We start from the raw sequence: 20,260 nt of genomic DNA, 5'->3' as shown, positions 1-20,260 counted from the left end.
AATTTCTTCACCTCACATGAATGTTTTGCCTTTGGCAGGTTGCTAATATCTGATGCCTGATATCTGAAAAAGCATTTCTACGCAAAAAATCTCTCTATCATGCCCCCGGCAGTCTGTACCTAAGACCAGCTCTTTCCTGATCTCCCACAGATGCTCTGCGAAATCCATAAACCATGACAGTGGATTACCTTTATCATTGACTTAACTGTCACCACTAAAAGTAGTTAGCAGTCATGAAATAAGCCAGCAACTGTATTTGAAGCGACGTCCTCCTGGGGCACATATTTCCTTTTATCAGTTCTTAAATTAATTCTCCTTCATTGCGTGATGGGTGCCTTATTCTCACTTTGCAGGATGAGTAAAACGGAAACACTGATCACTTTCTTTCGCATGCACCATAATTTTGTACGCTCAACTGCTCTCCCTTCTGCCGCTTCTCCTTTCCAGCAGTCACAGGCCAAGATTACACAACGTTGCCTATCGCCACTTTCATCTCTGAGGTGTGACTTATGCTCTGGACACAGTGAAGGAGAAGGTCATGGGTCTGGGGATGAGTTATGCATCATCAGGTGGAGGGCAGGAGGAGAGGGATGGGTGAGAGTCCCTCGCTACCACGGCTGGACCACACTGGCACCAGAGTGCTCGGCTTGGTGTCTGCACTCGGCTTGCTCTGTAAAAAACAGCCTGTGTTTTTCATTTCTACCAGTCTAGCATCTCCTGCCAGCTCAAGGCATTTCCTTTCTTTAAAAAAACAAGGTTTGATCATTCACTTTTGGGGCTATCTAAACTTGCCAGCATCTGTTCCATCTGGGGAGGTGGGGGGGGTGGGGGTGGACACACTGATCCAGGACTGGTAAAGAAAGGAAAAGGAACTAGGTACCAAGTTGTAATGTGGGAAACGAAGCCAAGAAAAACAGCATCTTAACAGATACTAAAGACAAAAACAAACGTGGTAAACAGGAGCAGAGACAGATTTGAGAGGAAAGGCAGGAAGACAGTGACTAAAGCACCAGGAGCGAGCCAGTGTGCACATGGAAACTGAATCCAGAGTCCCAGGGTTTCTTTGTTCTTGTTTTTCCTACCATTTCACAGAAATCATGATGCTGTCAAGATCCCTCTATACCCAAGGGTCAATGATGTCAATGAAAGTTGGTGGAGCTGCACTGATTTATATCCATTAAGGAGCAACTTTCTGATATTTCTCAGAATTGCTGGGGTTTAAAATAATGCCCTGAGAACCCAACTGAAAACAGCAGTTGGTATTGTTCTTAAACCAGGTCATATAAAATCTAGATTAAAAACAATTAAAAATACCTCCATTATTTTTTTACCAGTTGCAAAATTCCTAACTTTGGATGGCCACAGTGAAAACAAAACCCTAGGAAAACATGTGCATGACACATTTGTACCAGTTTGAGAGCCATGGCAAATGCATACAGAGCTCTACAAATTTCAGCTCAGCAAACAGTGCCTTTAGAAAAAGGCAAAGTAAACATTATCTCTGTTGCCCCCAGGCTTTTCTTTAACTTTTTGATTTACCTTCCCACCACTCTCCCCTTCCTTCAAAATGGGATAGACGGATTTGAAAATAACTTCAGAATAAGAATCTAATTTTTTTAACCATTGTTTGTTGGGAAACAAAAATGGGGTGGTTTTTTTTGTTTTGTTTTGCTTTTTCTTCTGAGTGCTTGCCACGATAAACTAGAGGTTGCAAATATTTGGGGGCTCTCCTGCATGTGAAACCTCTCGTCACCCTCATTCTGAGTGCATGTGCTCTCAGCCGCTCATGTCCTGTGTTCTTTCTGCAGACGACAGTCCATGGCTATGCATGTCCCTCAAAGGTGCAAAGGAAACACAAATGCAGTGAAGTAGAACTGGGGATGAAGCCAAGGATTGGTTCTACAGTCTCAGTCCAGTACTCTCCCATGGCATGGCCCACAGGACCCGTCCCCTTGCAGTCTCCTGCCACCCAATCCCTTCCCCTCCTCTTGGCCATTCCCTCCCCGGCCCACACTCGCTAACTAACATCTTCTCCAGGTTCAGTGCCACCACCTCAGGTCACAGGCAGCCACAATGAGCGCTCTTGAACAGAGGTGCATCCCTGCCATAGTCGCAGCAGAACCCAAGCATGTTTAAAGCCAGGCAAGGCACTGTGCACACATCGCTGCCTTAATCTGGCTGGGGCCTCTTTCAGATGAAGGTGATGGGGATGGAGTGCTCAGCTGGTACAGACTAACTCACCCTTGACCATTTTCACTCCACAGACCTCTCTTACCGCCAGATTTTATAACCTGATTACTACTGACTTGGGTTAGATTCAGACAGATTGCCTACCAGAGAAAGGCTCAATATCCCATTATCAGATTTGTGAGCCTGCCATTCCTCTTCATTTAGTGCGTAATAGAAAGTGTCAGTAGTGTCCTATGGAATTCAGCTTTACAACAAGTCTTAACTATGCAGGTAATATACACATGTATCAGGTAAAAATACTCCATGGAATGATATGCAGGACAACAATTTTAAAACCTTTTTTATTTAAATATTAAATAAAACACATCGACTAATCATTTTGGTGTACACCTCTCATTTTAACATAAGAAATAAAATGATTGTTCAGTCATGATAAAAAATAAACTATACATCTCAATTAAACCAATCATGTAGTGTCTTTAAATACCCTATTGCATTGCAGTCTGCAGAACAGCACTGTCAAGGTATCTACAAAAAAAACCCCAAACTTTTAAAAATGACCTCTTTCTGCTCCAGCAATAATTCCAAAGAGGTTCTACAGCAATTGGAAAAGAAAAACAAAAAAAAATACTATGAAAGTAAAGTGCTTGTCATTGCTCAGGACAGGAAACAAAAGAATCTGTGGCCTTTTGATCCATGGCGTTAAGCAAAACAGATAGTGAAGAGGAAATTCTGCGTTTGAAGTATGTGTGCTACCCCTTACAAAACTGAAGGCAAAGTGGCTGCTTTGTGATGAGCTGGCTCCTTCTTGCCCTCCTCTCCAGCCATCTCCATGCAATCTGTTTTTTTGGGTTGGGTTATATTTTTTTTTTTTAAACCACACTAAAAATGAGCATGAGACTTTGGTGTTTTCTCTGCTGCAAGGCACCACTCATTAACAGAAATCCAAATCAAGCAATTTTCTCTCACTTTGAAGCTTCCAGACCATGCAGCAGCAGCAGCAAGCTGGAGATGCACCAGCAAAGACACACAGGTACAACACACAGATAAAGAGGTTGTTTATGGAGAGCCACAGACAGAGCCACATGACATCTTCAAGCCTTCCTACTCCCACCAATTAACCTGGTCGATCTTTGGCTTTTTTCTTCTTAAAAAAAAAAACAAACAAAAAAACCAAACAAAAATCAGAACAAACCAAACAAAAAACAGGTATTGTATGACTTGCAAATGCGTAATACCACAGGTTGCATGAAGCCAAGGTAACTTGAAGGCACCCCGTGTCACACTTAGGAAGATGGGTCCTTTAAGCATTCAGACAGAATGCGCCTATCTCCTGACATTCAGCTGGCAGCTTCCAGCCAAGCTGGGTGGCTGTTCGCTCACCTGCTTCCCAAGTTCGCATGCCCTACCCACCTCATTTCTGTAGGAGCACAGGCTCTTCTCCCCATTATACCGAAGCACCCTGCCTTGGAAGGGGAGTGGGGTTTATACCAGAAACACAATGTAAGCATATTACAAAATATAAAAAATAACTAGTGTTATATAGTTTTCTGCTTCCTATTTATATACATATACAGCATTAAAAACCATAGGAAAAAAAACACACACCTATCTAATCCAAAACCTTAGTTTGCTAATATGCCAAAAACAAACCAACCAAAACCAAATACCCAAAGATTGTGCTGTATTACTCACTTTTAATACAGTTTTGTTCAGAAATAGCTGTACTCCGTTAGAGTGGAACTCTGTTCTAGCCTATTCCTTTTGTTTTTGTCAGTGTATAATTATAACCTCAATATTGCACATTTCCCCAAGAGTCAGTTCTGTTTGGACCCTGATAATGAAATGCATAAAAACACAATTAGCAGCGGAAATAACCATGTGCAGCACTAAGAAATACCCCTCAGGCAACTTGGTAGGCAACCTCCAGAAGGGCTTATCAAAAAGAAAGCCCTTCCTACCACCCCACTGGTACTAAGGCTTCCTCCTCAGTGCTCTGCAAGAATATGAATAAACTTAGCATTTATAAAAAGATTCCTAGAGATCATTCAGACTGATAAAATATATGCGTGTTTGTGTATGCATATACACACGCATCCCCCAACCCCCAAACAAACATCCCTGCAAGAGACCAGACATTATGCAATTTGGATCCTGTTATCAAGGGATACATTTTCAGCAGATTACTTGCCTCTGTACTAACCAGAAGGGCTTTTTAAGCTTTTCCAGCTGATGCATCAAGCAAGAACTTCACAGTTTTCATTTTCAGTATGTGTATCTGGGAGGTGTGGAATGGGGATGTTGGTTCCTTTAAATAAAATGAGTGTTAACAGGAGGGGAAAAAAACACCCAACAAATGGCAATGCTTCCATTTTTGTCTTCTATGAATGCATAATGCTGCATGCCACTGGTTTTCTGTTTATTTTCTTTAAAAGAGGTAATCATCTTCACAAACCCATAAATGAATATTGTGAAAAAGGGAGGCTCTGGTCCCTTCTTTGAAAAGCCTCTCCCTGCTGTGTCACCACCGACAGCTGCTAATCTTGCATAACAGCAGAGCTGTATTGGTCTGACTTGAGTACAGTACCGAAGAGTTCTTCCCAAACCACATCCCTCCCTGTCCCCACAAATGCCCCACCCAACCTCCCCACCATTATTCTTCCTTTAAAAAAAATCAGTTTCTATTCATATTTGTTCAGTGCAAGAGTAGAAGAAGCAAAAAGACATACATATTGCTTGTTTCAGTTCTATAAAGTTTCTGAGCCAGACAGCCTCTTCACATACTTCAAAATTTATTGCTTCTGAGAGTCACTCGTCCACACGACGTCAGCCAGCCATGGAGCCACACGCACCATGGAATGGTGGTGGAAGCTCTTCACAACAAGAGCAGCAGGAGCTGCAGCTGCCAGGTCTCTCATTTCACCAGGACGAACTTCCCTAGCTGGTTGGAAGTCAGGTCCTCCATCTCGCAATCCCCGTGCTGCAGAGTGACAGCGTCATAGCTTGGAGACTGTGCAGAGAAACTCTGCTGCTGAGAGAAGGTGGTGCCAACTGGAGAAACACTGCTGCTGATGTACAGGTGTGTGTCTAAAAGGTGAGCTGCTGAGGACACCGGTGACACGCTGACACCGAAGAAATGAGGTTGGAGCAGCTGGCTGTTGCCAAAGGCCAGCTCAAATGAGTTTTCTCTTTGTAGCTCTGACAACAGAAGAGAATTGGATGCTTTGCAGGTACCTAAGCTATCAGAGGAGGGGATGCCATTTGTTGCAGCTGTCTGAGAAGTCTGGGGACAAGCTGTCTGAAGTAGCTGGTGATGCTGGAGCTGAAGCATTCTGAACAAAATCCAAGGGTGGAAAAGGTTAATTTGCACTGCTAGCATGGTTTAATGTTTTCCTTCCTACTTCCTCTCCCCTAACCCTGACCACAACTTTCCCCTTTGTTTCCTTCTCTCTATCGAACCTCTCCTTACAGCACAATTAAAGCAAGCTGACCATGCCAGGGCAACGTGTTTTCACTTGGCTTTTCCCCACACTGGAGAGGTCAACTATCACCAGAAAGTTATCTAGTCACCACATGGCCTGCTAATAATAGATGTCCTAGAGACAACGTGTGCAGATAAACCGGAAACTCGATTTTCCATCTTGCTTCTATGGGAATGAAGAGGTGCTACCACACATGACGTTTGAGGCCACTGGAATTGTGTCTCCTTTGTGGGCTGTAACATTTCCCAAATTACAAGGTCTCACTTCCTTGCCATGGGAAAATTACAGGAGGAGGCAGAGAAGGAAAGAAATCATTCCCAAAACTAACAAAGAAAAACACAGCTTGCAATGGGGAGAAGTCATGTTTTCCCTCACAGTACCAAACTGCTTCTCAATTCAGCGACCTCCAAATACTTGGACATTGACATTTTTAAGTGGAGCTGCACATCCTGTGTTATGTATGCCAGTGCAGGAAGCCACAAAGGAAGCCAAGCAGTTTATCTGCTGCCACACAGCAAAGATGGAGGATAGGAATCCCCAGTGACCAAACCCCCCAATCTCTTTTGCTGTGTTTACTCCTCCTTGCTTGCCCCTAACCAAAGTAAACCCAATGAAAACAGCTAAACTCCCCTGGCCAGCTTCTCACCTCTGCTGCTGTAGCACCTCCTCCAGAAGGCTTCTTCCCTCTCTGCTGCTCCCACTGCTGCCGTACATGCAGGTGTTCGGCTGTGTGTGTTGGAAAGGGCTCATGGCACTCCTTGCTGCCCGAGATGAGGAGGACTGACACACCTGCCGAGCAAAGCCTTTGATTTTATTCAAGCCGAGAAACCCCTTGGCTCGTGCGTTCTTCCGCAGCTGCTGCCTAAAAGCCTTCAAGCCTGTGGGACATGAGGAAAAGAAATGCACTTTAATCCTCCTTAGCATTTGCCTAGGAGCCTACTTTACAGATCAGCCTTTCTGGGAAGCTGCCTTCGTTTGCGTGCAAAGCGCACTACAAGAGACTAACTCTTCAGATCACGTTCACCCCTCTGCCTGACAGTCAAAGCAAGAATTATGTAATGGAACTGGGTCTGGGACAGCTGCACCCTTGTGTAGATGGGCACATGCACAGCAAAGGAGAAACCTGACAGAAATCATGATGTCTGCACCCTGTGTTTTAGGAGGAAGGTAGAGCCTACCATCCCACTCATGGCAGCAGAAATACTTCAATGGGCATGCTGAATCGGTTGTCTAAGAACGTCTCATCTAGGCACCTTCCTCAGGGCATCCAATTCTCCCTTGGGGACCCTGAATACAAGAGGCAGAATATCCAGGTGACTGTCCTCAGTGTACCACTAACACAAGCAAGCAAGCATCCCTGCATGCTACCTACCCTCTTCTAGGGGCTGTTGGAAGGGTAAAATTCCCCAGCAATAAAACAAGGAAGACATTACCTTGAGTTAATGAGGTATCAGATGCTCGCCTTCCTTCTTGGAAGCTGATAGGCAGGAGAGAAGCACCTCCCATGCAGCCCTGGGCTTGTAACACCGGAGCATCAGACTGGGAAGCTAGGAAGGGTGACGTCATCCTAGCTGTGGCGGGACTCCCCGTCATTGCTTGACCTGCCAAACAGCTGCTCAGGGCCACTGAGCTGTCATTTGAAGATGAAGTAAGGCAGCTGTCTGAACTAGTTCCCTCTGTGGGGCTTGCAGAAGAGGAAATGACTATACCTACAGAGGAGAAGGAAAGAGAGAAAAAGCATTCACAAGATGAGTATGGGAAGGAACAAACATAACTTCAGAGACTTCTGCCCACCTACACTGGCACTAATAAGCAACTGCAAGCTGGAAAGGTGTCCAGCAACTCATGTTGTCACAGTGCTCGACTCCAGCAAGGGGTCATCAACAAATAACCTCAGTTTGGGCTCCCATCCAGTTGGCAGGACTCTGCCAGTAACCACCAGGCTAGGCCTAGAATTTTCCCTTAGCACAGCAGCTCTGACAAAGGATTACTGTTTTGTAATGTTTTGCTTGTTTACTTAGTTCACGGGGTCTGGATGTACCAAATACAGACAGCGATGGCATTTTTTGTTAATTCAGCTGCCCCCACTTTTCTCTGGTACAACAGCAGAAGCAGGAAGAGAAGGGTTACGTCCTGCTTGTGAGAATGCTTCCCTCTCAAGTGATCTACTTGAAATACAACAGTGCCACTTCTCTTCCTTCACGGCCATGCTTATTTATAAGATGTCAGAACTGGGGAGGACAGAGCACAGACCTCTTTTCTGGGCCTTCCTATCCCAGTCAAGGTAAAATCAGCACAAACTCCCCAGGCATTTGCCCACTGAGGCACTCCTTCTGTCTTTCTCCTCTAAATACAGACACCCTCCACCTCTCCCAGACTTACTTACATGGAGGGGCATGCTGATAGAAATGAGTGGTCACTTCAGCCAGCGTATGCCTTCTGCTGGTGTTGCTGGGGATGTGGATGGGGTGCTCATATGCCTTAATTTCATCTTCCAGCTCCTTCTCTTGCCTTACTTCTTCACTAATAGTGGTCTCCAGCAGGCTATTGGGCGAGATGGAGCGGTTCCGGAAGAGCCCATTGAAGTTGGGATCCACAGGGAAGAACACAGGCTGCAAAACATGTTACATCACAGTCTGAAGGGCGTTTCGCTTATTTCTGCACTACCTTTTAATACTCTTCACAGCCCTGTGGCGTGCCTTCAGTAGGCATACTGTTTGAAAGGCTACCACAACACCATGACCAAATGTCAAACAAAAGATTGGAGGGAGAGAACAGAGTCACAACCCCTGTTGTTTCGGATTGGCAGAACAATGGAAAAAAACCTAACACACAGTTTAGCTGAGAACACAAACCTGTAATGGATTGCTCATGTCACAGTCCATTTCTGTCTGCAAGGATGGCTGAATCAGGCTCTGGGGCTGCTGGTAAAGCAAAGATGATCGTAGGGTTTCACTAGTGAGACTCTCCTGTGCCATCTGGAGAAAGAGCGATGTACAAAAGCCATTACATACACCACAGTTTCAAATGACTTTTCAGATAATGGAGGCTCAAGGAATTTCAGAGCCATGTTCTGTGCAAGATTTCTCCATATACTTTCTATGAAAATGAACAAAGCTAGTCTTTCCATGCCAAAATAGACACAAAACTTCTCCTAGTTTAGGCAACTTAACTGGAATTCAAATTTAATTTGAAAAGGCACCCAGAGCACACTTTAAAGGGGGTGGGAATATCAGAAAAAAAAACACAAACTGACTCATGAAGTACTTCTGAGGATCCTATGGGGCACGTAACAAAGAAGTGTAACTGACCCATGCCGAAAGGGGAAAATTTCCATACGAAGCCTAATCTTCTGGCTCACATTGACCTGCACTAGAGGCAGACTACTCCTTGGACCATGACCCACAGCCACTTTTTAGGAAACAGGCTTAGTATTCCACCAACCTCCTGCTAAAGAATAGTAGGATGTGTCGTATGAGAGGGCAGCAATATCAGAATTGGTTTTCAGAAGCCTGAGAGTTACCATTTTGTGTTTTCCCATAGTGAGGGGCCAGGAAAGAAAAAAAAGAGCCAATACACAGAGCTTCCCAGTATGTAATGCCCTTCCTTACCTCAACATTGCTGATTTCAGAGCTCCTTGGCCTTTGCTGACGGCCAGTTGCTGGACGACTTGATAGCTGGCTGCTTCGATACTCCTTCAGGCGCTCCAAGAGCAGGTAATAAATTGCAGCAAAATGATTGTAGCTGCTGTTTTGCAGAGACTAGAATGACATTGAAAGGACCCTTGAGTTACAGGTAACTCAGGATATAAGCAGCCAAAACTCATCACTAAGGTCTCATAATAGCTGACTCCAAAAGTAAGTAAAAAGCCAGAAGGGCAGTGAAGATTCTACTGCACTGTGACACTAAATCCAGGCCAGTCACTGAATGACGTATATATATACGACTGCACCACTGGCATTTTGATAGCCAATGAAGACATATCTAAAGGGCAAGCACTTCTCACCTCAACAGTCCTCTGTCTGTCAATGCCAAGCGTTTGCATGATCCCAAGCACCTGCTCGTTGTAGTCACCCAGGTTAGAGTTGTAGTTTTGCATGGAGAAGGACAAAGACTGCTGCTGTTGAAGAGATGGGTCAGCTTGCATCCACTTGTGCTGCTTTATTTGGGAAATGGTTATTCGCTTGGTTGGGTCCACAACCAACATCCTTCGGATTAGTGTTTCACAGTCTGGGTGACAAAGAGAAACTCCTGAGCAAGGAGTAAAAAAAACAGCCCAGCCCAAGGTCACTGCTAAGTAACCTTCCCAACAACAGTGTATGATGTCTATGAAAATGAGAATTAAAGGATTCTGAGCAGCTGATGCCTGATCTGACTACCAGATATTCAAAACAGCGTTAGAGACGTCCACATACATTTCACAAAAGCAACACATCACTACCGAAGTGAAGCTGTACTAGATACCAGCAGGTTTCAGGTGACCTTGCACCTTGTAGGAGAGGTAGTTTTGAGTGGATGCAGGTTTTACAATGTTACATCCACTTAAAATATGTCAGAATTTAGTGCAGAACACCATCACATACAACTTTCTGGACCCTATATACAGCTTATCGGTTTATAACCAGGAAGTCAAAGCCATTCGTGACTAAGACTGATAAAGATCAGACTTCAAGAGATACCCTTCACTTGAAGACAGAGGCACATTCACTTGTTTTCAAATCCAAATCAGAGAGAGGTGATAATACACTTCTTTTTTCTCACCAGACTATTGGAGTGCTCAAGAAACAGTACTAAGCCCCACTGTTTCTGCTCTCCTTGACAGCATAGCCACACTGAAATATGCCCTTTACTGCATAGTTAAAATATCTTAGGAGAACTACACCCATCTCAGCATTGCACACTAGTCACATTAAAATCCTGTTTTCGCTGATTTGTGATTATTTCTCCAGCTAGAGTGTCAAGTATTTTTATAATCATAGAGACACTCTAAGAAAGGAAACTACAGCATTTTAGATGCACCATAAAGCAGATCCCAGAAAAAGTGTGCAACCAGCCCCTTGACTATATGGGCTGCCCTACAGAAATTATCAGTCGCGTAAAGACAAAGTGATTGCCAGTTGCAAAACCAGTCCCACCTGTCACTGCCTCAGGAGGGAACAGGACAGCTATTTCTTTATTTGTAGCCCCTTTTCTAACATGAAGGATATGAAAAAAGCACCTTCAGACATGAAGTAAGGGATGCGGAACCGCCCCTCCAGCACTCTTTGCCTCAGCGTTGGTAAATTGGGTCCATCAAAAGGCAGAGAACCACAGACAAGGACATAGAGCACCACTCCAAGGCTCTGTCAACAGGAAACAGCACAGCATGTGAGTGACTCCAGCAGATGCAATGCTTTTGAAAGCCCACAGACCTCACAAACTGTAAAGTGTTATTTCTAAGGAATATCAAGCTTACCCATATATCAAGGTGAGGTCCTTCATATTCTTTGCCTTCAAAAACTTCCGGAGCTGCATAAGGTGGGCTTCCACACCACGTGGAGAGGGGCTCTCCTGACTTGTAGAAGTTTCCAAAGCCAAAGTCTGAAATGAAGGTAAGACATCATTCAACCACATGCTAGTTATTTCAGAAGTACCAGAAAATGGAGAGATTGGAGTAGCTGTATTGTTTTCTTTTCTGCCTATTCTTTTAAGCTGTTCTCTTTTGTCCAGAGGCTACATTCAGAGAAATACTAGTAACTTTTGTTTTATTTTCAGTTACCATAAACACATTTATAGGATCATCTTAGGGAGACTGAATTTGACTACATGCCTAATATTTATAGAGGAACCGCATATTTTTTATTACCTGCTAACTTGATATTCATGTTAGCGTCTAGCAGGAGGTTTTCTGTTTTGAGATCCCTGTGAACTATGTGGTGGCTGTGACAATATTCCACTGCTGAAAGAATCTGCCAGAACTTCTTCCGTGCTTCACTTTCACTTAAGTGCCCATTGGAGGTTAGATGATCTGCAAGACAAAATGTAAGAGGCACGGGATTTAGAAACACCTGGAGGAAACTTTCCACAATGCTGCAGGTGCTGCCCTTGCTGTTTGACAGCTGACAACACCAACCCTGGATTTTTAACCAGAATACATGCATTACTCACAAATGACAACAATAAAGACACGGTTTCTAAATCTAAAAAACTCTTAGCTCTGGCAGTGACGACTTACCAAACATTTCTCCATTCTTTGCAAACTCAGTAACAATGTAAAGCATATCCTTTGTCTCCATAACCTGTGAAGACACAAGAAGACATGCTTAAAAAAAACACAGACCTCTGTAGTTTCATTCTTTTTTCCAAGTGTATTCTCAAACCTGACTTCAATTATTTATCTGCCACAGCAGCTGGCAATAAAGGCATCTAATTTTGCACCACAGTGTTCTTTCCAAGCAAACTGGTAATGAAAAAGATAACAAATCAATGTTTATGTGCCTACAATACACAATGGCTTCCCATGCCATTGTTCTTCTCACCATTATCCTGCCACCTAATTTCCATAAGGTAACTGATGAGCATTTCAATAATTTCATACACTTCCTTGAATGCCTTTTCTTTTTGTTAAAATATGCATATACAGTTTTACAATTACTTTGATATATTTTGAACATGCAAAACCACTTAAAATTTATATAAAGTCATCCTTGTTTCAAGGCTTGCAGCTACTCAGATCAGGGGAGATTGCTGCAACTTGGACAGATCAAGAAGTAGTATCAAATACCCTGCTACCATTTGGTGTTGGCAGGGACATGGCAAGCCTCCCATGCAAGTGACAATAGGTTGCTGTTTGTGTACCAGCAGTCGCTGATGCACATCGACAACTGTCAATATCTAGCTCAGCCTATACCTATCAATCTAGCAGCGATTTCCTTTGATATTTTTTTCCTTTGGAGGAAAAAAAAAAGTAAAGAACTAAAAACCAAACCATGAATGAGAAATGCTGAGCGTTTCCAAATTCATCTTCAGTTACTATGGCACATCTTTCAAATGCTGCATTTCAGATTTTAAAATAACAACATTTCTCTAGAACTGGACTCTCAAGGAGCAGATATTTTGCTTTGGAAGAAGAACGCTCACAACAGGTTAACAATCAAAAAAGCATCAATACTACTTCAAAGGCCGTAATTTCCAGGCTCCTAACATGTAACCTTTTTCTAAGACTCTTGTCCTCCCCTCACTACAAGTACACACAGATACAAAATGAAAATAAACAAAGCAAAGGAAAAGAGGTTCCCAGTTTAAAAAAATGAAGGAAAGTGTTCTGGGAAAGTTGCCAGCTGGATGAAATTAAGACGCGGTGCTGAAACTAAAACAATGATGAAATAATACAAGAACACACACCCTGCGTTGGTATGTCATCTAATTCCAACCCTGCTTCTCAGTCTCCACCAAACAGGTAAAGCATCAGTTACAACAACAAAGAAAAGAAAACTTCACTGAAAAGAAGTTGTGGTCCACTACCAACGTCATTTGCTCCATCAAGTGAAGTGGTTCAACTAGTTGGAATTTAACCTGCTTTCCTAAAAGCTTCGAAATAGTATTTTCACCACATCGTTCCACTGAAATGAAATCAACCAAACTGTTAGAATGCTTCTGTATATCCTGTGCTGCCCTATGAGCAACAATGACGTCAGGTGCCAACACAGAATAATTTTTGTTATGATGGTTAATACTATAAATATCAAGCACTTCATGTGTGTCAAAGTCTTTAAAAATAATGCCTTGCCTAAGCACCTGCCTTATTGGATCTTCAGCCTTACACCGTAATTACATTTTTTTTCTATTTCTTTCCTTTTTTTTTGAAGCTAACAAACCCAGCGGTAAGATTGCAGCTGATAATAGTGTTTGCTACCACACATGGACTTTCAGACCTGCTGCTTCACCCATCTATTCCTCTCTGCCCCCTGCCCTTCTAGACAGGTCCAGACTGACTGCAATACCTCTTCCCTGCTCATTGCAGGGAGGGTGGACTAGATGACCTTTAAAGGTCCCTTCCAACCCAAACCATATTATGATTCTATGACCTTCTTAAATCCACATGGCACTGTTTATTTAAGGGGATTAAGAGGAACTTACAACAAATGCTAATTAGATTGAATATTCTGAATTTGCAAAGTAGTCCTCGCTCACAGGACAATGTGGGCACCACACGTGAATTTCTTCTTACTGTTAAATATGCCCATCAGAACAAAAACTGAACAAATCTAATTCAGAATTCCTGCTGTGACACTCTACAAGGGGAAAGGTACTTAAAATTAATTTTCAAAGCTACACAGACTGGAACAGAATAACCGAACAGGTCATTTTTTGATGTCTTCTAAGATACCAACATTCACTGACTTTTCTACTTAGATTAGAATTCTAATTCTTAGTGTAGATTTCTACTTAGATTGATTCAGTTTCATTGTTGCTGATTTTAAACCCCTTCCACTTATGCAAACTCAACTTTTGTGCTTTGTTTTCTGCTGTCCTACAGGAATTTAAGTCTTCCTCGTATCAAAAGCACGTAAGAAGTTCGAGCCCTCTAAACTGGAAAAGCAGGAGTTTCAAAAAGCAAATTATAATCACAGGAGTTCAGACAATCAGCTCCTCAATCTGAAACACAATTCAGCCTAGTTTTAATTATAAATTTTACACAGGATTTTGTCAAAAGCTGCCTAACGCATCAGAATCTTGTTCAAAGAACGATGAATGACTTAAAAATCAATTCATTTTTCTCAAAAAGTATTTCGATAGGCATCCTCTCTGCAAACATTCAATGTCAAATCACATGCAATAGAAGAGCAGAGGCATATCTCATCTGCATGTTTAACTTCAAAGCTGCCCTCTTACCTGATAAAGCTTGATAATGTGGGGATGATTCAAAAGCTTCATTATCTGAACTTCTCTATAAATCTTCTCCAGATTGCTTGGGTCTAACCTTGTTTTGTCTATTATTTTTATTGCAACCTGCAGATTAAAAAAATAATAAAATAAAACAACCCCAGGTATTACAAAATAGGTACTCTTAAAGTTAAGATCTCTTAAAATAGAAATAAAACCCCAAACCAAAACCCTGCGCGCGCACACAACTCACAAAATCCAAGCAAAGTAGCTTTTAAAGTACAGACTTGACAAAGCTGATTCTGTTTTTCAGAACTGCCCAGAATTCACGACACAGAGTGTTTTCATTTTTCTTTTCTACATCAAAAGATTATACATAAGGTAGTGAACAGAACTGCTGAAATTAGCACTGGACAGGATTCCGTAAATCTTTTAATCCACCCCATGCCAGTGAAAAGCAGATTCCCACAACAGACTATTTTCTACCGGAGTGACTGATAGGATTTTGACATACACCAGAAATATATACATGGTTGCATGCGCGCTAATAAATTATTTCTGCAAGTTCTTTGTTCTTGAAGCACACACATCGAATGAAAAAAATCAACCCGTCTAAAGTCTTCAGAAGGTCTTACATTTGTCGGGACTTTTTAGCAAACAAGGACGGAGTAATTCAACAAAACTATCAAAACACTCACAAATTCAAGGCCAGGTTGGACGGGGCTTTCAGCAACCTGGCGTAGTGGAAGGTGTCCCTGCCCATGGCAGCAGGGCTGTAGCTGGATGATCTTTAAGGTCCCTTCCAACCTAAACCATTCTGTGATTCTATGGAATTCTGGATTTCATATATCCTTGCTCAGATTTAATTTGAGGTGGGCTCTACTGGACACACCGGGAAGCTCTTTCGAAGAGCCCCATCCCACGGGCGCGCAGTCCTGAGGCACGCTCAGCCCGCCGGACTTCGCAGAGCTCAACGCCGCTTTCCTCACCCCCAGAGCTCCCGCTTTCCTTTGGCGGTGCTGTCGGAGGCAGCAAACCCCCGCAGCCACACGCACGCACAGAGACATCCCGCCGTGTGCTCCGCACCCACCTGCGTTTTGGTGACTCGGTGCCTAGCCAGTTTTACCACAGCGAAGTTGCCTTTCCCCAAGGTCCTCTCGATGTCGTAGAAGCCGACTCGCAGAGGCCGCTGCTGGCCCTGCCCGGCGGCGGGCACCGAGGTGTACTCTGACATGATCACCATGGCTCGGGGTGGCGGGCAGCGCGCGCGCCGCGCTTAAGGGGGCACCATCCGCGCTGCACGCGGGCGCTCGCACCTGCACGGGGACACGGGCACAGCGCGCACCCCCGTCACATCCGACCGGCTCCGGGAGAAGAAACACCCCCCGCCTCCCCTCACCGTCCCCTCCCCTCCCAACCCGGCGGGCTCCTCCCCGCGTACCCCCGCGGCTGCCCCGTCCGAGCTTCGCGGGAACGCCGGTCCCGCGCGCTCCCTCACACCGTCGGGGCGGCCGTTGAGCCGCCGTACCTGCCGGGCGGGCGGGCGGGCGCTGTCCGCGGCTGCTGTCTCCAGTCTGTGCCGGTGCCGCCGCTACCGCGGAGGAGCGTGTGCGTGACTGAGTGAGTGAGGGACTGACTGACTGTGTGCGCTACTGTCTGTGTGAGCGCGTGTGCGCGTCTGCGTGTGTGCGTGTGTGTGTGTGTGTGTGTGTGTGTGTGTGTGTGTGTGTGTGTGTCTGCGTGCGTGCGCCGGGGGGCAGGCGGGAGCACGCGGGATGTCCCGGCCGCCCCCCTCCACGCACACCCCGCCCCTCCCTCCCGCCTCCTTTCCCCCCGCCCACCGCCCGAAAGCCGAGACGGAGCCCATTGACGTCACTTTGACGCCAGAGAGACGCGCACCCGGGCGCGAGGCTGAAGGGGAGCGAGGCACCGGGCCGTTGCCAGGGAACGGCGCGGACTGACGCGCGCGCTGATGGAGCCGTCGCTCGGGAGACGGAGGGGCCGTGACGTCAGGGCGGATAGGGGGGGCGAGAGCGCCCCTGCGCGGTCACGTGACGCGCCCCGTCTCCCGGCGGGGTCGCCCCCTGCTGGCGCGCCGCAGCCGCCGTCAGCCGTTAACCGGGTGGTGGCCGCTCGGGGCTCGCGGGCCGCTGTGGTGCACGGCGTGAGGGCCCGGCGGGCGCCGCGCTGACCCCGCATGAGGAGGCACACCGCCCATGGTGACCCCCACCCCTCTCCCCAGCCTTGCCGGCGGGTGTGCCGAGTCCCTGCCACCCCCGTCGCGGCTACCGAGGCAGCCCTCGCCCTGCGGCGGAGTCCGCCGGGTGCGGGGCCACTGACAGCGGCTGTCGCGCTGGCAGTACGGAAAGCGTGGCTGCAGCCCTGCGGGGAACGTGCTTTCCTAATCCCAAAACGCAGGCAGTGCCGTGCCCCCACCTCCCCCCTCGGCCCCTTTGCGCCAATGTCTGCGGCGGGTACTGACCCCCGTTCCCCTGCGCAGCTCCCCAGCTGCCGGAGTCGCCCCAGGCGTGATGGACGGGGACTTCTCTAGAACGTCCCCTCTGGCACGCAAGATGGGGCTGACCTGGCCTGCAGACAGTAAACTCTAGGTCCATCAGTTGGTCACAGGCTGGAATGGAAGTAATATATAGTATGTATATATATCCAGTCCCATGATACTTGTGCAACTTACTCACATGTTCTGAATGCGCCTGCAGTGCTATTATCTCTGGTTAGCCTGGAAGTGAGGTTTGAGAAGTCACCTTCTTGTCAAGGTGACTCCTGACAGAGGAGGCTGTTTGGAATTGAACCTCAGCACCTTGAAAGTGCCCACGAGGTTCCTCTCAAGGTCAAATGTGGAGTGGCAGATGCACTGAGTTCTAACACACAGGTCTTTAGCTTTCACACAGCAAATGACCAGAATGTGTATACGTTTGGTCTCAAATCCCAGTTTATCCTCGAAAATAAGCCTTGAATGATGCCTGCCACATCTGTTACTCAACTTAATGAGAGTCAGCCTAGGCTTTTTTCGGACAAGTAATTCTCCAGACAGTGGTTGGGCTTCTGGCTGGAAGACCGTCCACCTGAGTCTGAACCCCTCACCTGGCCATCATAGCCAATGGCACACCAGGCAGTGACCCTCCTCTTCCGTCTACAGGCACCATGTGGATGGGGTTTTCCAGACTGCTTGGAATAAGGCAATGCCTTGGGTGGAAGAGGCAGAGCTCTGATTCACACTGAAGACTTCAAAGCAATTGGTATGCTTGTTTTCACCTGCAGTTGGTGGTCTCCTTGGTGGTCATTCAGTGGTGCCTGAATGGCTTCTGAAGGGCTCAGGAGGGACACACAGTGGGAGGAGGGGGAGATTTTTGTCAGTTTTTAAGGATTTATTCTAAGGAAGGGATGAGGAAAGCTCTCTATAAATCAAATTACATGGTACATGAGCTGTGTGTCATCAGCACGCCTCAGATCTGTCGGGACGTTCCAGTGAAGCAAGCAGGACTTCCTGTGCGTCTCTTACCTAACAAACTATATCGCTTGTGTTACCCACCACAGCATGGGTGCCAGCCCTTCAGGAGGCCACTTACTCTGCAGGTTCTTTGTCATAGAAACATGGGGAAATAACTCCTAAAACTAACCCCCAAACTTCGTTTATCTTGACCATCGCACAAAAAACCTGCTTATGTACTGCTGGAAGCGGGGTAACAGCACGCAGGTAGCCCAGGCTATTGTAACGTTCAATTAGTGCTCGCTTACACAGTGCCTTGAATAATTCACATGAAAAGTTGACATTATTATTATTATTGTTATTATTAAGCTAACAGTATATTCTCTGTGGAGCCCATGAAGAGGAGCTGACGCACAAACAGCACATACAGTAGCAACTGCATCTGAACAGTGCCCCAGGAGTTATAAAGGAAAAAATTACCTTAATAATGGTTCCTCTGCTGTGGTGGGATTTTCCTCTCTTTAATTATAGTTGCTGTTTTCATTTGAAATTGATTAAGTGTTTTAGAATGTCAAACAGAATTGGTCCTTTTCAAAAGAACACTCAAGAGAGCCAGCCCCAGCTAGGAGCATAGCATTTTTCTTTCTTTTAAAGGGACTTCTTGGAGTCTCTTTCTTCCCAAATGGGAGGAAAAGGACTGGATTTGGTGCTCTCCCTATCACCTCATGACTTTTTAATCATAAGGAGAGGTGGATGCCTGTGCCATGGCACTGTCTGAAGAGTGTAATACCTCACCAGAGGGCTACACTAAGGGGAATCCATCATGCTGATTTCAGTTATGTGCATTAGATGGAAGAAGCAAGAAGAACTGGCAGGCGTAGCTATGTGTGGAAGTTACTTGCGTACTTACCTGAAATCTCTAGTCCAGAGGGTGGGGTATGTACCACTTCCGCAGTGGAGGAGGGAGCTCATGCACTGCATAGTTTTCAAGAGATTTTAAGAGTTATAACGCTATTATATGATATATGAGAGTTAAATTAAAGACTTCATGTGTCTATTACTCTCAGCAACATTTCGGTATTTCTCTTCCACTTTTGTACATGTGGGTCATAACAGTTTCCAGCAGTGCTGCTCAGAAGTAGCTATTGCACAGTTTTGGTAGTGTCATAATTACATCGTTTTTCTACCAGTTTCATTATGAATTGATACTGTCAGGTCATTACAAACCTCTTACACAATCACGGTTTATCATCATCAAAAGAGGTCCTTCTGTTGGGAAGGTTGATGCTTTTGCAATTTCTGCTTTAACACTTCTGCTGCCCTCTGGTGTCTTGGATATCCTGAACGAGGAATCTCCTCAGAGAAACACCCATGGTTAGGAGAGAAACAATTACAGAGCAGGCTTGTACCTGACGAGAGTAGAAAAGAGAGGAAAGCAGAGAAGTACTTTCCAGAGCACCTCCACAAGGAAGTTCCTTGATTTCTCTAGGAAGAGGGAGAAACTGGGAGGACACAACACCTAAGTTTTCCCATTGCAGCAGTCCTGTGCTCCCTCCCTGAGGGTGGCATGGTCAACGGATGGGAATATGCATGAACACTGTTGCCTTACAGAATTCCTCTTGCAGATATTTCCAGCAATTCAATCTTTAGTCATTTCACTCAGCATTTTCGATCAGTTTCAAAACTAACAACAATAGCAACTTTCTTCACTTGGCAAAAAGAACACAAACCAGAGAAACAGCAGCATTCCTTTCTACCCATTTCACCCTCCACAGCTGTAGTCAGCCTGGTTTGCTATGATAGGTTTCCTGTGGTATTACTTGCAGCATAGCTGTAGTTTGGGTTTATTTTTCCCCAGGAAACACCAGTGTAATTATTTTGAAAATTAGATTTGTTGGAGTATTTTCAGTGTCCTGTCATTCACACAGTTTAGTTGACTAAAACCTTGCTGAAGCGAATAGAGATGTTCCTGGTCCAAGTCAGACTCTGGCCTAGAAAAAAGTAAAAAGGAAGATGCCATGTTCCGAAAAGTAGAGTGACATTTAAAGAAGATGAGATAACCAACTAGAATACTTGTACGCTTATTTTAAAGACAAAAACATTATCTTGGAAAAAAAATAGTGCATGACTATTTCTAATATGACTTCAAAGTGTCTTTGAATTTGAAAAAATCCAGGCTGCCACTGCAATCTTGGCAAGAATACTTAAAGGTTAGCATATCCTCACTGAGGCACCACAATGGTATCCAGAAATACATTTCAGACCACTGGAATGT

The 20,260-nt window shown here is 45.2% G+C and overlaps 1 protein-coding gene and 2 long non-coding RNA genes across 4 annotated transcripts in view; 1 reads left to right on the top strand and 2 right to left on the bottom strand.

Annotated features, from left to right (window-relative positions):
• Positions 1 to 2,512: 2,512 nt before the first annotated feature.
• SIK1 (salt inducible kinase 1) lies at positions 2,513 to 16,184 on the bottom strand. Its single transcript, XM_061453470.1, has 14 exons — positions 16,066 to 16,184; positions 15,628 to 15,853; positions 14,547 to 14,663; positions 11,887 to 11,950; positions 11,518 to 11,679; positions 11,128 to 11,252; positions 10,891 to 11,014; positions 9,679 to 9,902; positions 9,284 to 9,433; positions 8,528 to 8,650; positions 8,059 to 8,284; positions 7,106 to 7,381; positions 6,319 to 6,550; positions 2,513 to 5,522 (listed from the first exon to the last, which is right to left on the bottom strand). The coding sequence occupies exons 2-14, from the start codon at positions 15,778 to 15,780 to the stop codon at positions 5,105 to 5,107; spliced, it is 2,394 nt and encodes a 797-aa protein (XP_061309454.1). The 5' UTR covers positions 15,781 to 15,853; positions 16,066 to 16,184; the 3' UTR covers positions 2,513 to 5,104.
• Positions 15,828 to 19,051, top strand: LOC133269332 (uncharacterized). Its single transcript, XR_009743418.1, has 2 exons — positions 15,828 to 16,145; positions 17,695 to 19,051. It is a non-coding gene; the product is annotated as an uncharacterized LOC133269332 (long non-coding RNA).
• LOC133269331 (uncharacterized) overlaps positions 19,012 to 20,260 on the bottom strand; it is a 68,376-nt gene continuing 67,127 nt past the window's right edge. For both annotated transcript variants that reach the window (XR_009743417.1, XR_009743416.1), the window contains exon 3: positions 19,012 to 19,976. This is a non-coding gene — a long non-coding RNA (uncharacterized LOC133269331). The remainder of the gene's footprint in view (positions 19,977 to 20,260) is intronic.

This window comes from Pezoporus flaviventris, unplaced genomic scaffold (assembly GCF_033815535.1).
Source record: "Pezoporus flaviventris isolate CSIRO_AGI_PZ_B2104156 unplaced genomic scaffold, CSIRO_AGI_Pfla_v1 ptg000015l, whole genome shotgun sequence".
Taxonomy (NCBI): Eukaryota; Metazoa; Chordata; class Aves; order Psittaciformes; family Psittacidae; genus Pezoporus; species Pezoporus flaviventris.
Note: the sequence above shows the minus strand (reverse complement) of the source record. Positions and strands in the feature narration are given on the sequence as shown.